The sequence below is a fragment of the Eubalaena glacialis genome, chromosome 15 (assembly GCF_028564815.1).
Source record: "Eubalaena glacialis isolate mEubGla1 chromosome 15, mEubGla1.1.hap2.+ XY, whole genome shotgun sequence".
In the NCBI taxonomy this organism is placed as follows: Eukaryota; Metazoa; Chordata; class Mammalia; order Artiodactyla; family Balaenidae; genus Eubalaena; species Eubalaena glacialis.
In genome coordinates, this window is record NC_083730.1 from 75,379,176 (window position 1) to 75,397,197 (window position 18,022).

Here is an 18,022-nt window from a genome sequence, read left to right on the forward strand (position 1 = left end):
CAGCAGGCTGGATTTGACCCATAGGCTGTAGCTGGCCAACCCTGCACGAGAGGATGGTTTTCTTGTTCTTTATCCCAAATCCATGTCTTTGTTTTTAAGGGATCTCAAACCTAGCGTGCTTTTCCAAGAACTTGACAAGGACAGAAAACGGGCTCAGCTGATCCTGCAGTACATCCCACATGTCATTCCTCACAAAAACGTGAGTTGCACTCAGAGCTGGGGTCCTCCCACCAAGTTCCTGACTGTCCTTTTTGTTATAACGATTATTAGAAATGAATAAAAACGATCATTCAGTAAACGCAGATGCTGACTGGCTCTTACTCTATTCCAGCTGTTATGCCAAGTGCTGGGGGTACAGAGATTGAAGACGGTGTGAACTGTCCATTTGGGTAGTGTGGGATGGATGCTACGGGGATGGATGCTGTGGGCACCCAGGGCAGGGGCTCAGGAGAAGACTCCACAGGTAGAAGTGGACAGTGCTTACAGGCCCAAGGTGAGAGAGAATGTGGTGCCAGTGGAGAGCCAGGTGGAGTCAAGAAATGAAGCTGAGGAGGTTTGTAGGAGCTGGAGCAGGAGGGGCCTTGTAAACCAAGGGTAGGAGCGTGGATTTCGTCCAAAGCCATCGGAGAGTTTTTAGCTGTGGAGGCACCTGGTCAGAGCTCTGCTTTAGAAAATTCCTTCTGGCCGTAGCGTGGCGGACTGGCGAGAGGCAGGTGTCATGGCAAACTGGCCTGAACTCGGGTGGGCCCTCGGGAGTAGAAGGACAATGACATCAAGAGATTTTGAAGGAGGTGGCACCTCCAGGCCTTGAAGAACGATGGCACTCGGGGGGAAGGAGAGGAGGAGCTCAGAGGATGCTCAGGTTTCCGGCTTGGGTGCCTGGCTGCTCGAGAGCGCCATTCCCAGAGGTGGGGGCACAGGCGAGAGCGGGGCTGGGAGGAGCAGGGGGCAGGTGATGTGTCTGCGACTCCTCGAGGCCAGTGGACGCGAGGGTCTGGAGCGCAGGAGGGAGGACTGGGCTGGAGGGGGACTCGACACGCAGACGGCTTGCAGACCTCCTCGGTGCATTCATGGATGTGGCTGAGGTGGTCAGGGAGCCAGAGGGAGTGAGAAGACCGGGGACGGAGGCCAGAGCCCTGCACGGGGAGAGCAGTGATCAGAGGAAGGAGGAGAACCGGGGGGTGTGGCCTACAGAGCCAAGGGGCGTGAGAGCCTTGGGAAGGGCCAGGGGCTGCGGCAGGGGCGCCCGGGAGATGAGGGGCGTCCCTGGTGTGTCGTGAGCACTCCAGAAATGTCTGCTCCTTCAGGGGGAGGCTCCTTAGAACCCACAGGTGCCCTTTTCTTTCTCTCCTGACTTACTTAGTACTCCTCACTGTCCTCTGGTATTGTCTTGACCTTGACGTCATACTTGTGGTTGCCCTTCTTTACTTCCGCTCAAGCAGTGGTTCACAAACAGATGTGGCCGTTTAAATTCTTACTGCGCCTGACAGCAGAGCCTCTCAGAAGGCTTAGACAGAACTAAGCCTCTCATGGAGATGACTTTGTCACGCGCCCTCTATGCAGGAGCCCCTTCAGTGACATCCCTGCCCCTGCCTCAGATAAGAGGATGCGCAACTTTGCAAAGCAGGCCATTGTATGGCTTCTCTCTTCCCAGTGGTGGAACATCCTTCCTTGTCTTACACGATCTACTTCTCTGTAACTTCTACCCTTTGGTCCTTGAACAGCCACCAAAAGTGGACGGTGTCATCTTCTGCGGTTTGCTTTCTGGGTGCTCTGTTTTCCAAGGGTGGTGCCCTTCCCTTCTCCAGCCAGTCCTCATTTGAAGTGGGTTCCAGCCCTTCACCTCGTGGGTCTAGTCCAGGTTGGTGGAATCTGACTTAAAATGCGGCTCCTCGCCCCGTTCCTGGGTGTCTGTGACTTCAGCCCTGGCCCACAGCGTCTGGTCTGGAACCTCCACTCCGTGTGTCTGCAGTTCAGAAATGGTGCGCTGGGGCACCCCGGTTGCTACAGGATATTTTAAAGTTTTGAGGGAAACACAGTGAAATCTGTTGGGCACCGTGTGAAGTACTTGCTTGAGTTCACAGCGTCAGCATTAAATTCTGCTCCATTCTTCTCAATGATGTCCTATTTGCTAAGCTGGGTTTTAAAAGAATGAAATTAAAATATTTTTAATTTCAATTTATGCGTGTTTTTTAAATACAGCTACTGAGTTCTTAGGACATAAACACTTATTAAGTTGGTAGGACTTAACTGTCTACTAAATGGAACTGTTAGGTATTTCTTTTGACCTAAGATTGCAGTAAGAAATATTACTGAGCCATTAGGGGTGCTGAGAACAAGAAAGTCTGGGAACCTCTGGGTTTAGCTGATCTGACTTAAGAGTCGAGGCTGTATGGTAGTCCTCACCAAGGGGCGGGGTGGGGGGCGCTTAAGATCGACAGCATAAAGATTATGAGCCATTCGTCCTTGGCTCATAAATCTCTCTTTTCCCTCCCTTGGGAAAATAGGGCCCTTCCTCATCTTCTGGCCCCTGTCCTGCTCCTGTGATGTCACCAGCAGGTCTGGGATAGTGTCTGAGGCTTGGAGTGTTTTCTGTGTCTCAGGCTTCCCCTCCCTCTTCACAGCGTGTGTGCTGTCCTCTTCCGGTGACGTTCTTACTGGGGCGTACAGGGGGTGAAAGCCTCTCTCCAGGCCTGCGTTGTCTCTCTCATCTGTTACTGTTATGCCATCTGCCCTAGACACCAAACCTCTCCCTCGTTCTTGATCCCACCTGAGTGGGTGGCTTATAATGCCTTTATTGCTTTCCTTAATATTTTTAAAAGTCTCGGCTCTGCCTGCTTCACACACGCGGCACTTCATCCTCTGCGCTCTGTTGTGTTGCTTTTACATGTTTACGTGCAGTTCATCTCCTGACTGGTACTTAAGGCCTCTCTCTCTCTCTCTCTCTCTCTCGCTTTGGCCTAGAAGGCCTAGAGCCACGTGTGGTGGGTAGGGCTGGGTAGTATGGTGGTCTGTGCATGGGCCCTGGTCCCCCGTGCACCAGCTGTGTGACCTTGCATGACAGTTTCCTCATCTGCAAAGTGGGATGATGATCCTTACCTAGATGTCCACTGTGCTCACTGAGGTCTCCTAGCCCCTTGAGAGCTGGTGAAAGTTACCCCAAACCTTCTTCCCTGCCCCACGGAAATCCAGAGCCCCATCCAGTCTTTCTGCGATTCATGGGAGGCCGGCGTTCTTGTGGTCACCTCTGTAGTCCTGCCTCTGTGTCCACTGTCTCTGCTCCATACGGTATTAACCTTGACAGGAGGCTTATCTTCTGCCTCAAGTTCCACAAGACAGCACCCCTTGTTCAGGTGATCATGCTAAAGACTTGGGGGTCACGGGAAGCAGTCATGCCACATGGCCCCCCACGAGTTAAATACCTGTGCTTGTCTCCAGCTCCCCAGCACAGAAGGCAGAGGCGAGAGTGCCCGGCATGTGCATCTCCAGCCTCCCTCGCTGTCCTCAGCCCGCACTCTCCCTTCCGCGTTGCCCAGGAACCCCGAGAGCTTTTGCTGTTTTTCAGGGCACTTCAGTCCTAGTTTCTAGACTTGTAAACCAGCCACTTGGCGCCCCTTCACTGACTAGTCCCTCCATTGAGCACATCCCCCATCTCAGGAGGTTGTCGGCATTGGCTTTTTCTGTCTCAACCATATTTACTTCAGGGAGCTAATAGAATGATCAAATGAAAATGCAGTAGCCTCCCCTCGTGTATAGTTAGCTCTTGTTACTACTGCGGCTGTTATTATTATTACTGTTATTATTTGTATCTAACAATGCTCTTGACTTTGGGGAGATTTACATTTTTCAGAAAAACAGCTGAGGTTGGAGTTATTCGTTCATTCCGCTGACATGATTTGAGTGCTATTACAGGATGGGGCCAAAGGTCAATGCTCTCCTAAAGGGGCCTATCAGAATCTTGAGAATGCGAGAGGGTTCTATTTAAATGATACTTGAGAAATATTACTGGTGGGACTGCGATGTGCTTGAGGACACAGAGGAGGCAGGTGTAAAAGTCAGGGACCTTTATACTGTAGGGTCATTTACACATTTCTGACAGTAAAAAATATATATCTTTGAAATGTTTCTGTGTTTTAAATTCATGCTATTGATTTCCTCTAAAGCAGGCACGGCTATATAAAGCACCCTCTGTAATGCGTGCTGCCGCAAGGTTTTTACAGTGGATTATTGACGGAACAAGGAGAATGATTTTTCTCCCAGACTGTTCTTAGCTGGGCTCTGGCTGCAGCCAGACCACTCTTTCTGGAACCCTTCCCCTTGGCATGTATTGAGCTATATTTCTAATTCCCAAGAGCGTTTGGGGGGATGTTTACTGTCCTCACAAAGCACTTCTAACCTGTAGCACACATCAGAGCGTCCCATTCTGGGAGCCTCTCACGTGCTTCCATTTCATTAATTTTGTGCAGTGTGTTTTAGGGGATCCTCAGTTGCTGACCCCTTTATCGGTCTCACCTTTGCTCATTTCAGAGAGTTCTCCTGTTCCGAAACATGGTGACCAAGGAGAAGGAGAAACTGGGGCTTGTGGAAACCAGCTCCGCCTCCCCTCATGTCACTCACATCACCATCCGCCGGTCCCGGATGTTGGAGGTGAGAAGCCTGTTGCAGGGTGCGCTCTGTAAACTGTAGGGTTTCTGGTGGGTGACCTGTTGCCTCTGAACTGTGCTTATCACTCCTTGATCTAATGACACTGCAGCCAGGGCTGTGGGTGCAGGAAGGGCCTGTTTGTCCTGCCAGCTGCTCTGAGCACTGCTTGATTAAACACGCCCTCAGTTCTGGAGACCCCAGCGCAGCGTTTCCCTCCCTTTACCCCACGAGGTGAGAGCGGCCAACACTCTGTGCCTCTGAAATGAGGACAGACACGCTTATATCTGTGCAGACTCTGTCTGTTCTGGCAAGCGCTTTGCCCAGCCACGCAGCTGTGAGTGTGGAGGCTGGAGTGCGGGTGTTAAGTTACTGAGCCATCCTGGGAAATACATCGATCACAGAGCTACACGTTCTTTTTGGACATAAACTTAGGAGATGCACGTGAAGTGGCCCACCTACGCCAAACCCAGCGTCCAGGGTTCCTCCCATGCAGCAACTTTGTGTGACTTTGAAATAGGTGCCTGTCCTCAGGACACTGTCCTCTGTATGTGAGGAAGTTGTCATGATATGTTGATTTTGCTGGAACAAGACCCTGAACATTGTCATAATAAACGCACGCACCTGCAGTGTCTGCATCGTGCCTGCCACACGCTCCTCCGGCGTTGTGCAGTGTATGTGCACGTATGGTGATTGAGCCCCATGTCCCCATTCCCAGGAGCGGCTTGGCTTCGTTGATTTGCCCATGCTTGCTCTCTTGCCTTTCATCACACTCCAGCCACAGTTCCTCATCGGCATGTTCTGCAGCGTAGAACAGTCAGGGGATCCCAGGACAGCACGGGGCCGCATCGTCAGCCACCAGCAAACGGCATCGGCAGCAGCCCTTCCTCCCCACGCGTTCTCATTTCTGCCTCGGGGCATCTGTGCCTTGTTTGTCGCTCCTGGAGAACTTGTTTAAGTTCTCTGACCACTGGTGATTGACACTGACAGCTGCCGGGGAAAGGCAGCAGGTGGTGAACAGATGATTTTGACATTCTCAAAAGTAGGGATAAGAAATGTAAGTGCCCCCAGGGGCCCTGCCAGTCATGGAGATGAGTAACGCTGGCTGAGAGTGTCTCGGCACAGGGGCATTTTGTTTGCATGCTAAACGAATAGAAATATTCTCCACTTCCACTGCTTGCTCCCGTTTTTCTTGAAACACAGCCCTTGGACTGACCTCACGAGTGAGTTGATAAATGACAACTGACAACCAGCCTCAGTGTTGGGGCGCAAGAGAGGGTAGGCAGGTGGAGAGCACATGCCTCTAAAAGAGGCCACCTGAGTATTGCCTTGTGGAGATTTGGGCTCTATAATGCTCCGGCTTGTTAAGAAAAGACCAAAATTTAGGGTTTTGTGTGAAATCCACAGATCCTTTGTGTTGTGAACTAGTCAGTTTTTGTAAAGTACCTGGAAGGTCAGATAACACCTGTCTGCCCATCAGATTCAACTTGCTGGCCACCAGTTTGCAACCTCTGCTTTGACTCAAAGAAAAAAAGCCCAGTTGTGTTGTAGGAACTCACTTCTCCAGCACTTTCTTTGTTGGACCCAGATGCACCTTTCCTGTCTCTTAAACTCCTCCATCCCACCGCCCGTCATACCCACTCCCATGTGGCCAGCACAACGGGGAGTCTGGGTGGTGGAAACTGTGGTGTCTCCTGAGAGTGACAGAATCCCCGACGCCCTCCTCAAGTGTCACTGGGAGGTTTACCAGACACCCGCTTACCCTGGGCCAGCTTTTTTAAACACATCCCTCAGGGACGTCAAAGGAAGGATGTCTGTCTTAGATTTTAGGCAAAGTCCGTTTTCGTCTTTACGTTCCTTTGGGATAGATCCTGTCATGAAATTGATCACTGGTGTTCATACTGAATTAGAAAGGAGAGAGGGTCATTGATTCAGTTACCCCAGTTCTCACGATTCAGTGGTTTGGGTAACAGAACTTGAGAGCCCAGTGGCCTTTGCTTGATTAGGACACAAGGGGGCATCAAAAAGCCGATATTTGACCCATGATATCCTGGGCTTTTATTCTGTCCCCTTTTTTATGGTTTGTACTGAAGGTGAGGCTTGTGTATTAGGCTTCCAGGTGATGGTCCAAAGTCCTGCAGGAAGGCCTCTCCTCACAGGGGGTGAACGGGGGCCAGAACACCAGCATTGCAGAACTAGAAGGAGCCGTGGACACACCCTTGCTCATCCCTTTCCCCTCACCCCGTCAAAGGCAGGACTGAGGCCAGAGGAATTCAGGGTCACTCAGGTGTCAGTGACAGAGCTGGGCCTGGAAGCCGGTTCTCCCGTCCCCTGTCAGTGTTCTGTGCATCCGCTGTTTGAGATGCAGAAGAGAAGAGGAACGCCCAGTCCCCCTCTCACCTTCCCCCGGGGCACAGATACAGAATCCTCCAGAGAGGGCAGTGGGGTGCAACAGGAAGTATGTCAGAGGAGGTGGGCAGCAAATTCCTCTCTACAGGGTTTCAAAGGGAGGGTAAAGTGGGGCTGATCCAGCAAAACTGAGATTTGAGTCCAGCAAACATTCCTGGAGCACCTGCCATGAGCTTGACCACTTGCTAAGAGCTTTCACATGGACCATCTCGTTTAATCTGCATGACACTGACACACCTAACACGTGCTAAGGTGAGGGAAGCATCATTTTAAAGCAGAATGGAGGAAGTCCTGCAAGCAGGGGCATGTTAGAATTCTCTCCCCGTCCCCACTCAGTGCCAAGATAATTACCTTACATTTAGGCAGAATGATTGAAATGCTGCAGCAGCTGCCTGGTGACTCCCTGTTTTTCTCTCCTTTTCGTCTAACTTAATGATTTTCATATTTCATGTGCATAAAATATGTACTTTTCAGGATTGTACACTCAAAACCATGTTCTTATTCCTTCAGGTGACTCAGGGGACTTCAGAGGTAGTTTTTTTCCCTGCTCACTAACTTCAGAACCTAACTCCTAAATAAGATGGGTAGCCACCATGGCACAGGCCGTTGCATCAGTAGGTGAGCACAAGGAAAACATGATCGGCAGGAGGGCAGCAAGGGTTCCCCAAAACAGGTCTTGCCATACTGGCCTCATTTGCTTTGTGACAAGGAACCAGACTGGCAGGTGAATGGGTGCTGTGGAGATGGCCTGTCTGATGTCAACAGAGCATCTGAGAGCACTGCACTTGTGCCTGAGGGGAGGAATGTGGGGTGGCCACAATAGGACGTGGCAGCTGATTTGTAACCTATTCTGTGACAGTATCTAAAGACATCGGTTTGACCCTGGTTATGGGGCCTCTCAGGCTGGGCCAAAGTACTCCTCCCTGGGCCCTATCGTGTTCTAAGCACGGTTTTTTATAATCACTGCTCTGAAATGAAAGCCTAAGCAGCTTGCCCGTCAGCACCCACCTGCCAGGAATACATTTGAGGACAGGCTTTGGAGCCAGGAAGGCCTCGACAGATCAGAATCAAGAGATACACTGTGCACGATGATTTAGCAGGAGAGCTCCAGAGTCATGTCCTAGCTTGCTGGACAGGGAGACATGCCCAGTGGCTGTGTGTCTCAAGGGAGCCGACCACAAGCCAGAGGTGCTGAGGCCTCTCTTCCCACTGCTTCTGCCCTCCTCCAGGCCCAGCAGCACTCCTGACACCCATCTCCCTGCTTCCTGCCATCCCTCTGCTTTCCTTCCAACAGAAAGATCTTCCTAAGACAGAAAGCCAGCCATGTGACTCTCTGCCTAAACTCTTCTGTGGCTCCCCAGCGCCCTCAGGAAATAACCTAAATTTCCCAGCATGACTCATAGCCTTTCATGATCTGGGGAAAGGTACCAGGAGTTGAGTGGTGGGGGGCTACTCTGATTTTTCATCTTACAGCTTTCATCTTATCTCAGTGTCTTCCATCCTGTCTGATGACCGAGAGCTTGTCGTGACTCATCTTGTCTAATCTCTCCATCTCACTGCTCTGCATCCTCCTGAGGGCAGTCTCCCCTTGCCAAAGAGTGGTAAAGTCACATCCACAAAATGAGTTTTTCTTTTAACAGGCTCTCATCTAGAAGCAGGTGAAAACTGCTGGCTCTCCTCATGCACCTGTGCATCCTGACACATTTAGTAATTACACTGGGAAGGCTTCCCACAGGGGAGAGGGAGCTTTGAGGAGGGAGCCCTGAATTATGCAGGGGGCCTTGGGTTCCTAATGGGCTATAATTCTGCCCTTGGCAGGATGGCTACGAGCAACTTCGGCAGCTCTCCCAGCACGCCATGAAGGGCGTCATCCGCGTGAAGTTTGTCAATGACCTCGGGGTGGACGAGGCAGGGATTGATCAAGACGGCGTTTTCAAGGAGTTCTTGGAAGAGATCATCAAGAGGGTGTTTGACCCAGCGCTCAACCTGTTCAAGGTATTTAAAGGGCACGAGAGCGTGGTTGACGGCAGCCAGATTCGAGGTGACAGATGAGAAGTGAAGGCCTTGCTCGTTGCAAGGCATTTAACTTCCCTGTCCTTACCCGTCCTTTTGCCTTGCAGACGACCAGTGGGGACGAGAGACTCTACCCTTCACCCACGTCCTACATTCATGAGAATTACCTGCAGCTCTTTGAGTTTGTGGGCAAGATGCTGGGGAAAGCTGTGTATGAGGTAGGCACGTTAAGAACCAGTGAACAGGAATGGAAAATAAAATGTTCTAAGTACCACGAGCTTCGTATACATGTAAGCGACCAGGTACACAGTGGCAACTACCTGTCACAAGGATAAAGGCGAGGAGAGGGACAGGAACCAGCGCCAGCCGTGTTGGTGTCAGTGAAGGGGGGGGTAGCAGAGCTACGTTACGGGCTTGCTGTAGGTGGTCAATGAGGTAATACGGTAAACATCTCCCGTGGTGGCAGGCAGCTGGTCACGGGGGATGTCGGAGCTGCCATCCTCACTGTTATTAGGAGGAAGGGTGTCTGAGCTTCTGCTCCCGCTGTCGTGGGGTCGTGGTGGTGTGGCCTTCCGCAGGCTCTGGGCGAGCCCTCCCGGCTCCTGGTGCCTCTCCCCTGAGAGCCCATCAACTGGCAGGACTGCTTCCAGGTGGTGCTTTACCCCCTGCCCTTAGGACCCTGCTCCCCGGGAAGGAAGTAAAGCTCCAGCTTGAGCTCATCAGCAGCCTGTCCCTGTGGCCTCACAGTGGACTCCAGAGCCGCAGGGGACCAGTCCCTCCCCACCCTGCCTCACCCCCAGCGGCCGCCACCTGAGTAGTGCTCATGTCACACCCATCACAAAGCCCAGGGAGGCCAGGATGCCTTCCAGAGGCAAAGAAGCTATAGCGGGCCAGGCTGAGAGAGGAGGTCTTGTGGGGTGAACATACTGTGACTCTTGACTAGTCCATCGTTCTCTCTGTGTAAACAGCCCCGGTCCACGGCCTCAGCCCTTGCTGTGATGATGTCAGGTGCCCCATCTGAGTCCAAGCACCCTCCAGGCCTCCTCCTGCCCTGGACTGGTTGGGTGGCCTGGGCTTATTCTCTGTGCTTCTGTTTCCACATCTGTAAAATGGAGACAATTTCTCAGTTGATTCCCCTTTTTTACAAACAAAACAAAACAAAACAAAACAAAAAACCCATGAGGCCCTGCCTGGGCATATGCTGTGTTTTTCCTTTGAACGTGTAGCTGTGATGAGACCCAGGAGAGGCTGGGCCAGCTGAAAAACATCACTTCCTAGCTTTGTAAATGTCCTCCCCCACTTCCTGGGCCTAGTCTCTGTCTCCTCCCTCTCCGGCAATAAGGACCTCGTGGGTCCTGATGAGGAGTGGCCTGTGTTTACTCATTTCACCCTCGTCCTCAGGACAGGCCCATCGTGGGGTTTGATTGGCTCTCCCTTCTCAGTCTCTCCAGCCCGCACACCTCTCTCCACCCAGTACAGTCTGTCTGAAGTTCCTGGCGTTGTGCAAGGGCTTCCGGGCTGTGTCCCTGCGTGTCCCTGCGTGTCCCTGCCTCCAGGCCATTCCCCACAGGAAGTAGCTGTGCAGAGAGCCCTCCCAGGGCTCCCTGCTGCCCTCCGGATAGAATCCAGACTCCAGGAGGCTTATGAGCTCTTCCTGATCTGCCCTGTTTGCCTCCCTGGCCTTCTCGCTCACCCCCTCCTTCACACCCCGTGCTGGGGCCAGACAGACCTGTGTTCCAGCCCTGGACGGCACCTGTGAGCCTTGTACTGAAGGCCTGCTCAGCTATCCCTTTCTCCTGGGAACTTTCCCCACCTTGCTCGTTTAACCCTTAAAACTGAGGCTGTTCTTGTCCCCATTTACAGATGATAAAGCCAATGCCCCGTGGCCTAGCAGCAGCGGAGCTGGGATGTGATCCCTGAGCTGTGCAGCTGCAAAGCCTGGGCCCTTAACCACTACGTGGTAATGTCCCCAAGAGGCGCTCGACTGTGTTTAGGTGGTAGGGAGGTATTGCTCTCCAGATTGAAAATTTAGGAAGTCTAGAGATGTCATTGGCGCCCTCGGAGCCCCGTCTGCAGCCCGAGCCGCCCCGGATGAGATCACCGAGACGGGCTTCTGGGCGGCAGGTGGCAGCTCCTGTCTCGTCTCTGGCAGGGAATTGTGGTGGACGTGCCCTTTGCATCCTTCTTCCTGAGCCAGCTGCTCGGGCACCACCACAGCGTCTTCTACAGCTCTGTGGATGAACTGCCTTCTCTGGACTCCGAGTTCTATAAAAACCTCACTTCCATTAAGGTCAGTGTGGAAGGCGGCACGGCTTAGCTGAGTGCTGGTGTGAACTCAGCCAAGTGACGCCCCGTGGGGTTCAGCTGTACCCCGTCGTCATGGGGTGGAGTGGGGTTTCCTGCTGTGGGGAAGTGGCGCACTCCTTAGCCACTGCAGGGCCTCGTGTCCCCTGCTGAGCACTTCCTCCCGGGACTGATGCCCACAGCCTCCTTCCTCCAGGTGATGAGTGGCCTTTTCCTTTGTTTCAAGTTGTACGGCAGCCACAGTGGTAGCTGCCCAAGCCGATGTCATAGGCGGGGAGTGTTAAAACCTTCAAGGATGTAGCACTCCTTGGTCCCTACATTGTCCCTTTCTCTGTTGCTTTAGCGGTACGATGGGGACATTGCTGATTTGGGCCTGACACTGTCATATGATGAGGATGTCATGGGTCAGGTAGGTGGGCCTCTGGCCGAACCTTCTTCCCCCTCCCTCCTTTGGCTTCCTAAGACCTGCCCTACTCTGGGTGTTTTCCCCAGGAGACCCACAGACTGGGGCTCTGTCTGTCTGTCTGTCCACCCTTCTCCTCTGCCTCCCCAGCCCCTTTGCCACCCTGCCAGGAGGGAGGGCGCTCCCCTCCCCTTCCCAGCTGACCTGGCCTTGGCCTGCTCGCCACCCAGAGAGCTCCCACAGAGACCCTGCTCTGTTTCCAGGGCACTTTGGGGTCATTTCTGATGGAAGCTGTGACTCCTACTTTGTACACTGCTTTTCGTTACCATGGTGAGGATTAGCTGTTCCAGAGGATCATGACTGAGACACGAGGAAGAAACCACCTGACAGGGTGTGCCTCTAACAGAATCCTGTCCTTGCTCCGCCTCGGCATGGAGAGCGGAGCAGGGAAAAAAGACCCTTGAAGTCGTGGCAGCAGAGGGGCTTCCCCCAGACTTTCTCTGCCCTGATTTTCCTTGCAGGGCTCCCAGCCCCTCCATTTGCATCCCTGGACCCCTGCATGACCCCCAGCGTGCACGTGGTGTTAGGGCTGCTCTGGAGCTCGTAGTACAGGGCCGGATTCCCAGGGCCTCGGTGAGGTCACTCAGTCTCCCTGAGCCACACTTTCCTTATCTCAACAAATGCCATTTGCCGAATGAGTCCTTGCTGGGACCAGTGTCACCAGACGCCCTCTAGACCGCACGCCCTGTCCTCCTCCTGAAGAGCCGCTGAGCACGCTGGCACGTGGGGCCCTAAGAAGCCCATGAGAAAGAAGCCTGCTGTGGTTGTGTTACCCCAACCTTCCCCAGCTCACGTGGTCACAGGACTCCTCTTTCAGGGAGGGCACACCACCTCACAGAGAGATTCTCCAGGTGGTGGTGCACAGACCAGGAGTTCTCTGGAACCTATTGTGGGAAACACCAGGCTGGGCATTCCTAAGGGCCACCCAGCTTTAACTCCTGCGGCATCAGCCCCGAGATGTTGATAGCAGTGGGACTAGAGGGCACCGTTACTCCTTTCCAGGTCTCTAGAGTTACAGTATATTATGTTAGTAGAATTTCTATTAAAATTAGCTTTGAAATGATGCATTCTTTGATTTTTAGGCCACCCACAAGACTTCTTGAAGTTGAGGAAAGCAGTTGCTTCTATAGCTTTTTTGAATCTTTAATCAGATTTTGAGACTTCTTCCCGACATTCTTAATTTTCTGTCCTGACTATAAAAATAATGCAAACTTCTAACCAAAAATTCAGCTACAATAAAAGCATAAAGGTGAAAGTGAAAACCACCTATAGTGCTGGTGCCTGGAGAGCGCCACTGTTAACATGTGGTCTGAGGCTTTTTCTCCCTGGGCACATATATAATTTTTTGCATACCTTGCCTGCTGTTATATAATCTGCTCTTTCCCCCCACCTTTTCAAGAAATGTACTTTTTCATCATATTTTTTAATAGCGCCACTGTATTCCAAGGTGTGGTCGTACCAGCGTTTATTTATCCGCCCTCCTGTGCTCTTCATTGCTGACACGTTCCCCTCCACGACACCCCGGAGCCTTAATACACACGTTTGAACGAGGATCAGATGAGAAGGAACCTGTCATATTGATCATGCAGGGCCGGCTTGTTAATACTTAAGCCCTGGCTTTTTGTGAAAATGATTGTTCCCAAACATGTCTCATCTTCCTCTGTCGTTATTATGGATGTCGGCATCAGGCCCTTTCATCTTCAGGAAGCTTTATTTTCTCATTAGAATTCTCTTGAGTAATTGTTCCCCTTCCTCTCCCCCAGCTTGTTTGCCATGAACTGATTCCTGGAGGGAAGACCATTCCTGTTACAAATGAAAATAAGTGAGTATGGCAATTAGATTTTTAAGGTCACCACTTGAAAAGACTTCATTCTGGCTGTCTGGGCTTACTTGGAGAATTTAGTAAGATAAATTGAAGTAGAAAGAGGCCGTAAATATCATAATGGAATTTCCTGGTTACAGTTCATAGGCCGAAATCGTATTAAATTCGATTTGCAAAATAAGAATTGACAATTTATATTTTGCAATAGCACTTCTAAGGTCAGAGGCACCCAGGCCGTGGTGGTCCTAGGAATTTAATGACGGCTCTAGATGCAGACAGATGGGTTCTGAGCCAGTCGGGCACGAAGTCCTGAACCCAGAGGGCACGGAGGCGGAAAGACTCCTTGGAGGGGCAGATCATTTCGGAATGAGGGGGTGTGGCAGTTGTACAAAACACTGTTCTTGAGAAGACACAGTGATGAATTCAGATGCAGCAGACAGGTCCTCAGACGTGGGGAGACCCTGAGGCCCAGCAGCTCTTGTCACAGATAACAGGCTTTTAGGAATCTATCATAAATGGTCCCTCAAAGCAAAGCCCCTCCATGCATGCCTCCACCCAGCCCTGTACTCACCTAATTAAACAGTAGGGCTGAAGGAGTAGATACTGGCTCAAGGAGTAGATATTGGCCTTTTGTCAATCTGTCAATCTCCTGCCACTAGGCTCAGCTGAGCATCTGAACTGTTAATCTGAGCATCACTCTCTTCAGTGACAGGTGAGAGCTTAGTCCTACCCGGTGAGTCATTTGGATCAGATGCTGTCCCCAAGCATCCTGTCCCTCTCGGGTCGGATCAGTCAGTCCACGCGCTCGGGGAGCTTTTATTTAGACTGTCAGAATAGTCAGGAGAGCAGACCCAATTCTCATCATGATTGAAATACACCCGTTTTGACTCTTGGCCACGGGGCCTTAGAGTGACAGCTGAGAAAGAACAGGGGCCACAGGGTGGGTGGAAGCTGCCTGGGGGTGTCAGAGAGCAGGGTGGGTCCTGAGCCTGCCCACCATGTGCCTGTAATCATCCCTTCAGAGGGTTTCACATGAGAACGCATGTAAAATACCTTCCAGGATGTCTGGCTCAAAGGAGGCCCTTAATAAATGAAAGCAGTGATCTCACCATCATCAGATATGTTACCCTCAGATGGGCCCTGTTTTGCCAGGCATGGCACCGGGATGATGGTAGGAGCCGTATGTACAGCAGCCAGGGGAGGTGGGTTGATGCAGCCTGGGTTGGAGTGAGTTTACTGTCCTGCCTGGAAACCTACGTGGAAAGTCATTTCACAAACTCTTACGTGTTGTTAGCATAAAATCTCAGTATAAGGGCAAGGACGTTCAGTTCTGCAGACTCTTTTTTTTTTTATTTAAACTTTTGCGTTTATTTTATTTATTTATTTATTTATTTATTTATGGCTGTGTTGGGTCTTCGTTTCTGTGCGAGGGCTTTCTCTAGTTGTGGCAAGTGGGGGCCACTCTTCATCGCGGTGCGCGGGCCTCTCATTATCGCGGCCTCTCTTGTTGCAGAGCACGGGCTCCAGACGCGCAGGCTCAGTAACTGTGGCTCACGGGCCTAGTTGCTCCGTGGCATGTGGGATCTTCCCAGACCAGGGCTCGAACCCGTGTCCCCTGCATTGGCAGGCAGATTCTCAACCACTGCGCCACCAGGGAAGCCCCTCTGCAGACTCTTAAAAGGCCTGACATCACCAGGACCTGCTCCTGCAGAGTGATACTTGAGCTTGCACTTCCTGGGTGTTCGATGGGAAAGTCTCCGAGGCTCCCTCCCTCTTTTGGTAAAATGGAACAGTATTAGTCACCTGCTTCAACGAGTACATGAAAGGAATAGCAGTGATAGAAAAAAAAATCATATTTAAGTATATAAGTGTGCAAGCTTGCCACTGGAAGCTTTTTTTAAATAGGCATATTTTCCAGGTCAGTAACTCAGATCTGAGCATCATGGGGTAAAACAGATTTATTTGGACTGTACTAATTTGGAATTTTGAGAGTTGTACCTGGGCTGGGCTCACATTCTTTCATCTGAGTAAATGGTTTGCTAAGAAATCAGCAATGCTGGCAAGCCTGTGAAAAGGGATTTCACCTGGGCGGAAGCGTTGCATTGTGCTGTGCAGCTGCAGATGAACTACTTGTGTTGGTGAAAGCAGACCTGGAAGACCGGCTGCTTGGAACCGTTGTTAGTGCTCCAACTTCCTCGTTAAGCCTAATCGTCAGCCAGCTGCATGTGGTTAAAGCTTTCCGCAGCCTTACCTTCTCATGGCCTAGACTCCTTGTCCAGTCTAGCAAGGTTTTGGTTGAGTTTCAACATGAAACAGTTTTTCTCTGGAGGACTGAACAGTATCTTAATTGGTTTATGTCCAAAAGGATGAAGTTAAATAAAAGTCCCTTTGTCCTAAGAAGGGCCCTCTCCTTAGCTGGAGAATGTCTCACTTTGATTCTTGACAGTGAGGATACCCCGTCTGACCCACTGGCTTTTGGGAGGAGTGCATGAGGTGACGCCCTTGACACTAACGCTTTCACAGTGGCACACCGTGGGCCGTTCAGGAGGGCTGTCATCCTCATTGCCGTTGTTCTGGTGAAGTGCTCTGGTGCTATTTGTGTTTTTGTAAAATGGTTCAGAGCTGACTGGACTCATCTTTCAGCCCATCAGCAACCGCCCACCCTGTCCTGTTAATTTCCGTTGTTTTCCCTTGTTGGCAACAGAATTAGCTACATCCATCTGATGGCCCACTTTCGAATGCACACTCAAATCAAGAACCAGACAGCTGCCCTCATTAGTGGATTCCGTTCCATCATCAAACCTGAGTGGACCCGGATGTTCTCGACCCCTGAGCTACAGCGACTCATTTCCGGGGACAATGCTGAGATCGATCTGGAAGATTTAAAGTAAGGAGTGAGTGCAGGGGCAAGGTTGAAATTCTTAGGCCTCCAAGAAAGCAAGCTGCTCCTTTGCTAGGTTCCTTTTGGAGAGTTTTCAGGGTCCTGTCTCCAGATGGACTCCTCCTCCCTGATCTCTGGGTGAGTTGCTTTGGAAGAAAAGCTCAAGCCCTTGTCTGCCTGGAGACTGAGAAGCAGAAGCAGAGCTAGAGGCCCGCGGGGCTCTCCACAGTCCTAGGAGACAGTGGTGCAGGGTCTCCTGTCGGCTTCTGCTGGGAAACAACAGGGCCTACAATGCAACGCTCCGCCCACTGAGCTTCCGGGACCTGGGGTTACTAAGGCATGAACTTCTGGCTTAAGAGAAGTTTGTCGTCACCCAGGCTGGCCAGAGTTTGCTGTGCCGCTTGTCTAAATTCCATGCCTGCCTGTGTCTGTAAGCGCCCGTCAGAATGTGTGGTTGAGCCCTTGTCTGCATTGTTTTCAGGAAGCACACAGTGTACTACGGTGGTTTCCATGGAAGTCACAGGGTCATCATCTGGCTCTGGGATATCCTGGCCTCTGACTTCACGCCCGACGAGAGAGCCATGTTTCTGAAGGTATTTCATATGTTACCTATACGTGCAGGGGGACATAATTCCAGAAGTTGATTCTCAAGAGAATCAGTTTTTCCAACAGGGCCTCTTGTAGGCATAACAGTCTCTGCCAACCTGTAGAGCTGCTTACCCCCCTCTCCTAGAAAGAGGAAAGCCGGTCTCTCCTAACCACGTGGTCAGTGCCCCACACAGCAGGCATGTTTATGTCTCTGGGTGGCCTGTCACCACACCTGCAGTTCCTTGTCCTGTGCCTGCCCTTTTCTGTGGCTGCAGACAGCCCCAGAGCCAGGGGGAAGCCACAGAACTGTTGTACAGGAGAGAATGTGACTGTACTTTCTTTAAATATAATGATAGCAGAGCCCCAAGGCTCTCCCTGCCCTCCAATCCTCCTCCTGTCCCAGGAGACTGACCACCCCTCCCTCCCTGGACCAGCTCTGGCTGGCAGCGGGCAGCAGGCCTGATTGGCCTGAACTGGGAGGGGCACAGACTCACCTGCATCTGTTTCCTCATCCTTCAAACGGGTCAAGTCACACAGCACCTGTGGTATGATTAGCTGAGCTCGGGTTCACAGAGGACACAGCACAGTGTGGAAATGCTTCTAAATAGGATCTGCTGCTGCTGCGGTCTTTATGGTGGAAAATACAGGATATTAGGATAGTAATATATCTTGTCAATACTTTTTGTAAAAACCGTTTTTGAAGCATGACACGTAAACTTTTTGGATGGTCTCAGGGATCTCACTACCATTTATAACATTGTTTAAATGGTAATATTTATTTTAAGACCCAAACACTCAGCCTGACACGGAGTTTTGAAGCACAGCTCGGTGTTGTAAGTAGCAGGTCCCTAGATCCCCTAGAGAAGGGAGAGCATTGGGCTAATGTTGAACTAAAGAAAGC

At 51.4% G+C, this 18,022-nt stretch overlaps 1 protein-coding gene across 4 annotated transcripts in view; it reads left to right on the forward strand.

Moving 5' to 3' along the window:
* Positions 1-18,022, forward strand: part of UBE3B (ubiquitin protein ligase E3B) — a 54,259-nt gene that overhangs the window by 34,017 nt on the left and 2,220 nt on the right. For all 4 annotated transcript variants that reach the window (XM_061169084.1, XM_061169086.1, XM_061169083.1 and 1 more), the window contains 9 exons: positions 100-199; positions 4,528-4,647; positions 8,869-9,045; positions 9,171-9,281; positions 11,216-11,353; positions 11,711-11,776; positions 13,594-13,652; positions 16,357-16,539; positions 17,015-17,126. In XM_061169084.1, coding sequence (XP_061025067.1) covers positions 100-199; positions 4,528-4,647; positions 8,869-9,045; positions 9,171-9,281; positions 11,216-11,353; positions 11,711-11,776; positions 13,594-13,652; positions 16,357-16,539; positions 17,015-17,126 — 1,066 coding nt within the window. The remainder of the gene's footprint in view (positions 1-99; positions 200-4,527; positions 4,648-8,868; positions 9,046-9,170; positions 9,282-11,215; positions 11,354-11,710; positions 11,777-13,593; positions 13,653-16,356; positions 16,540-17,014; positions 17,127-18,022) is intronic.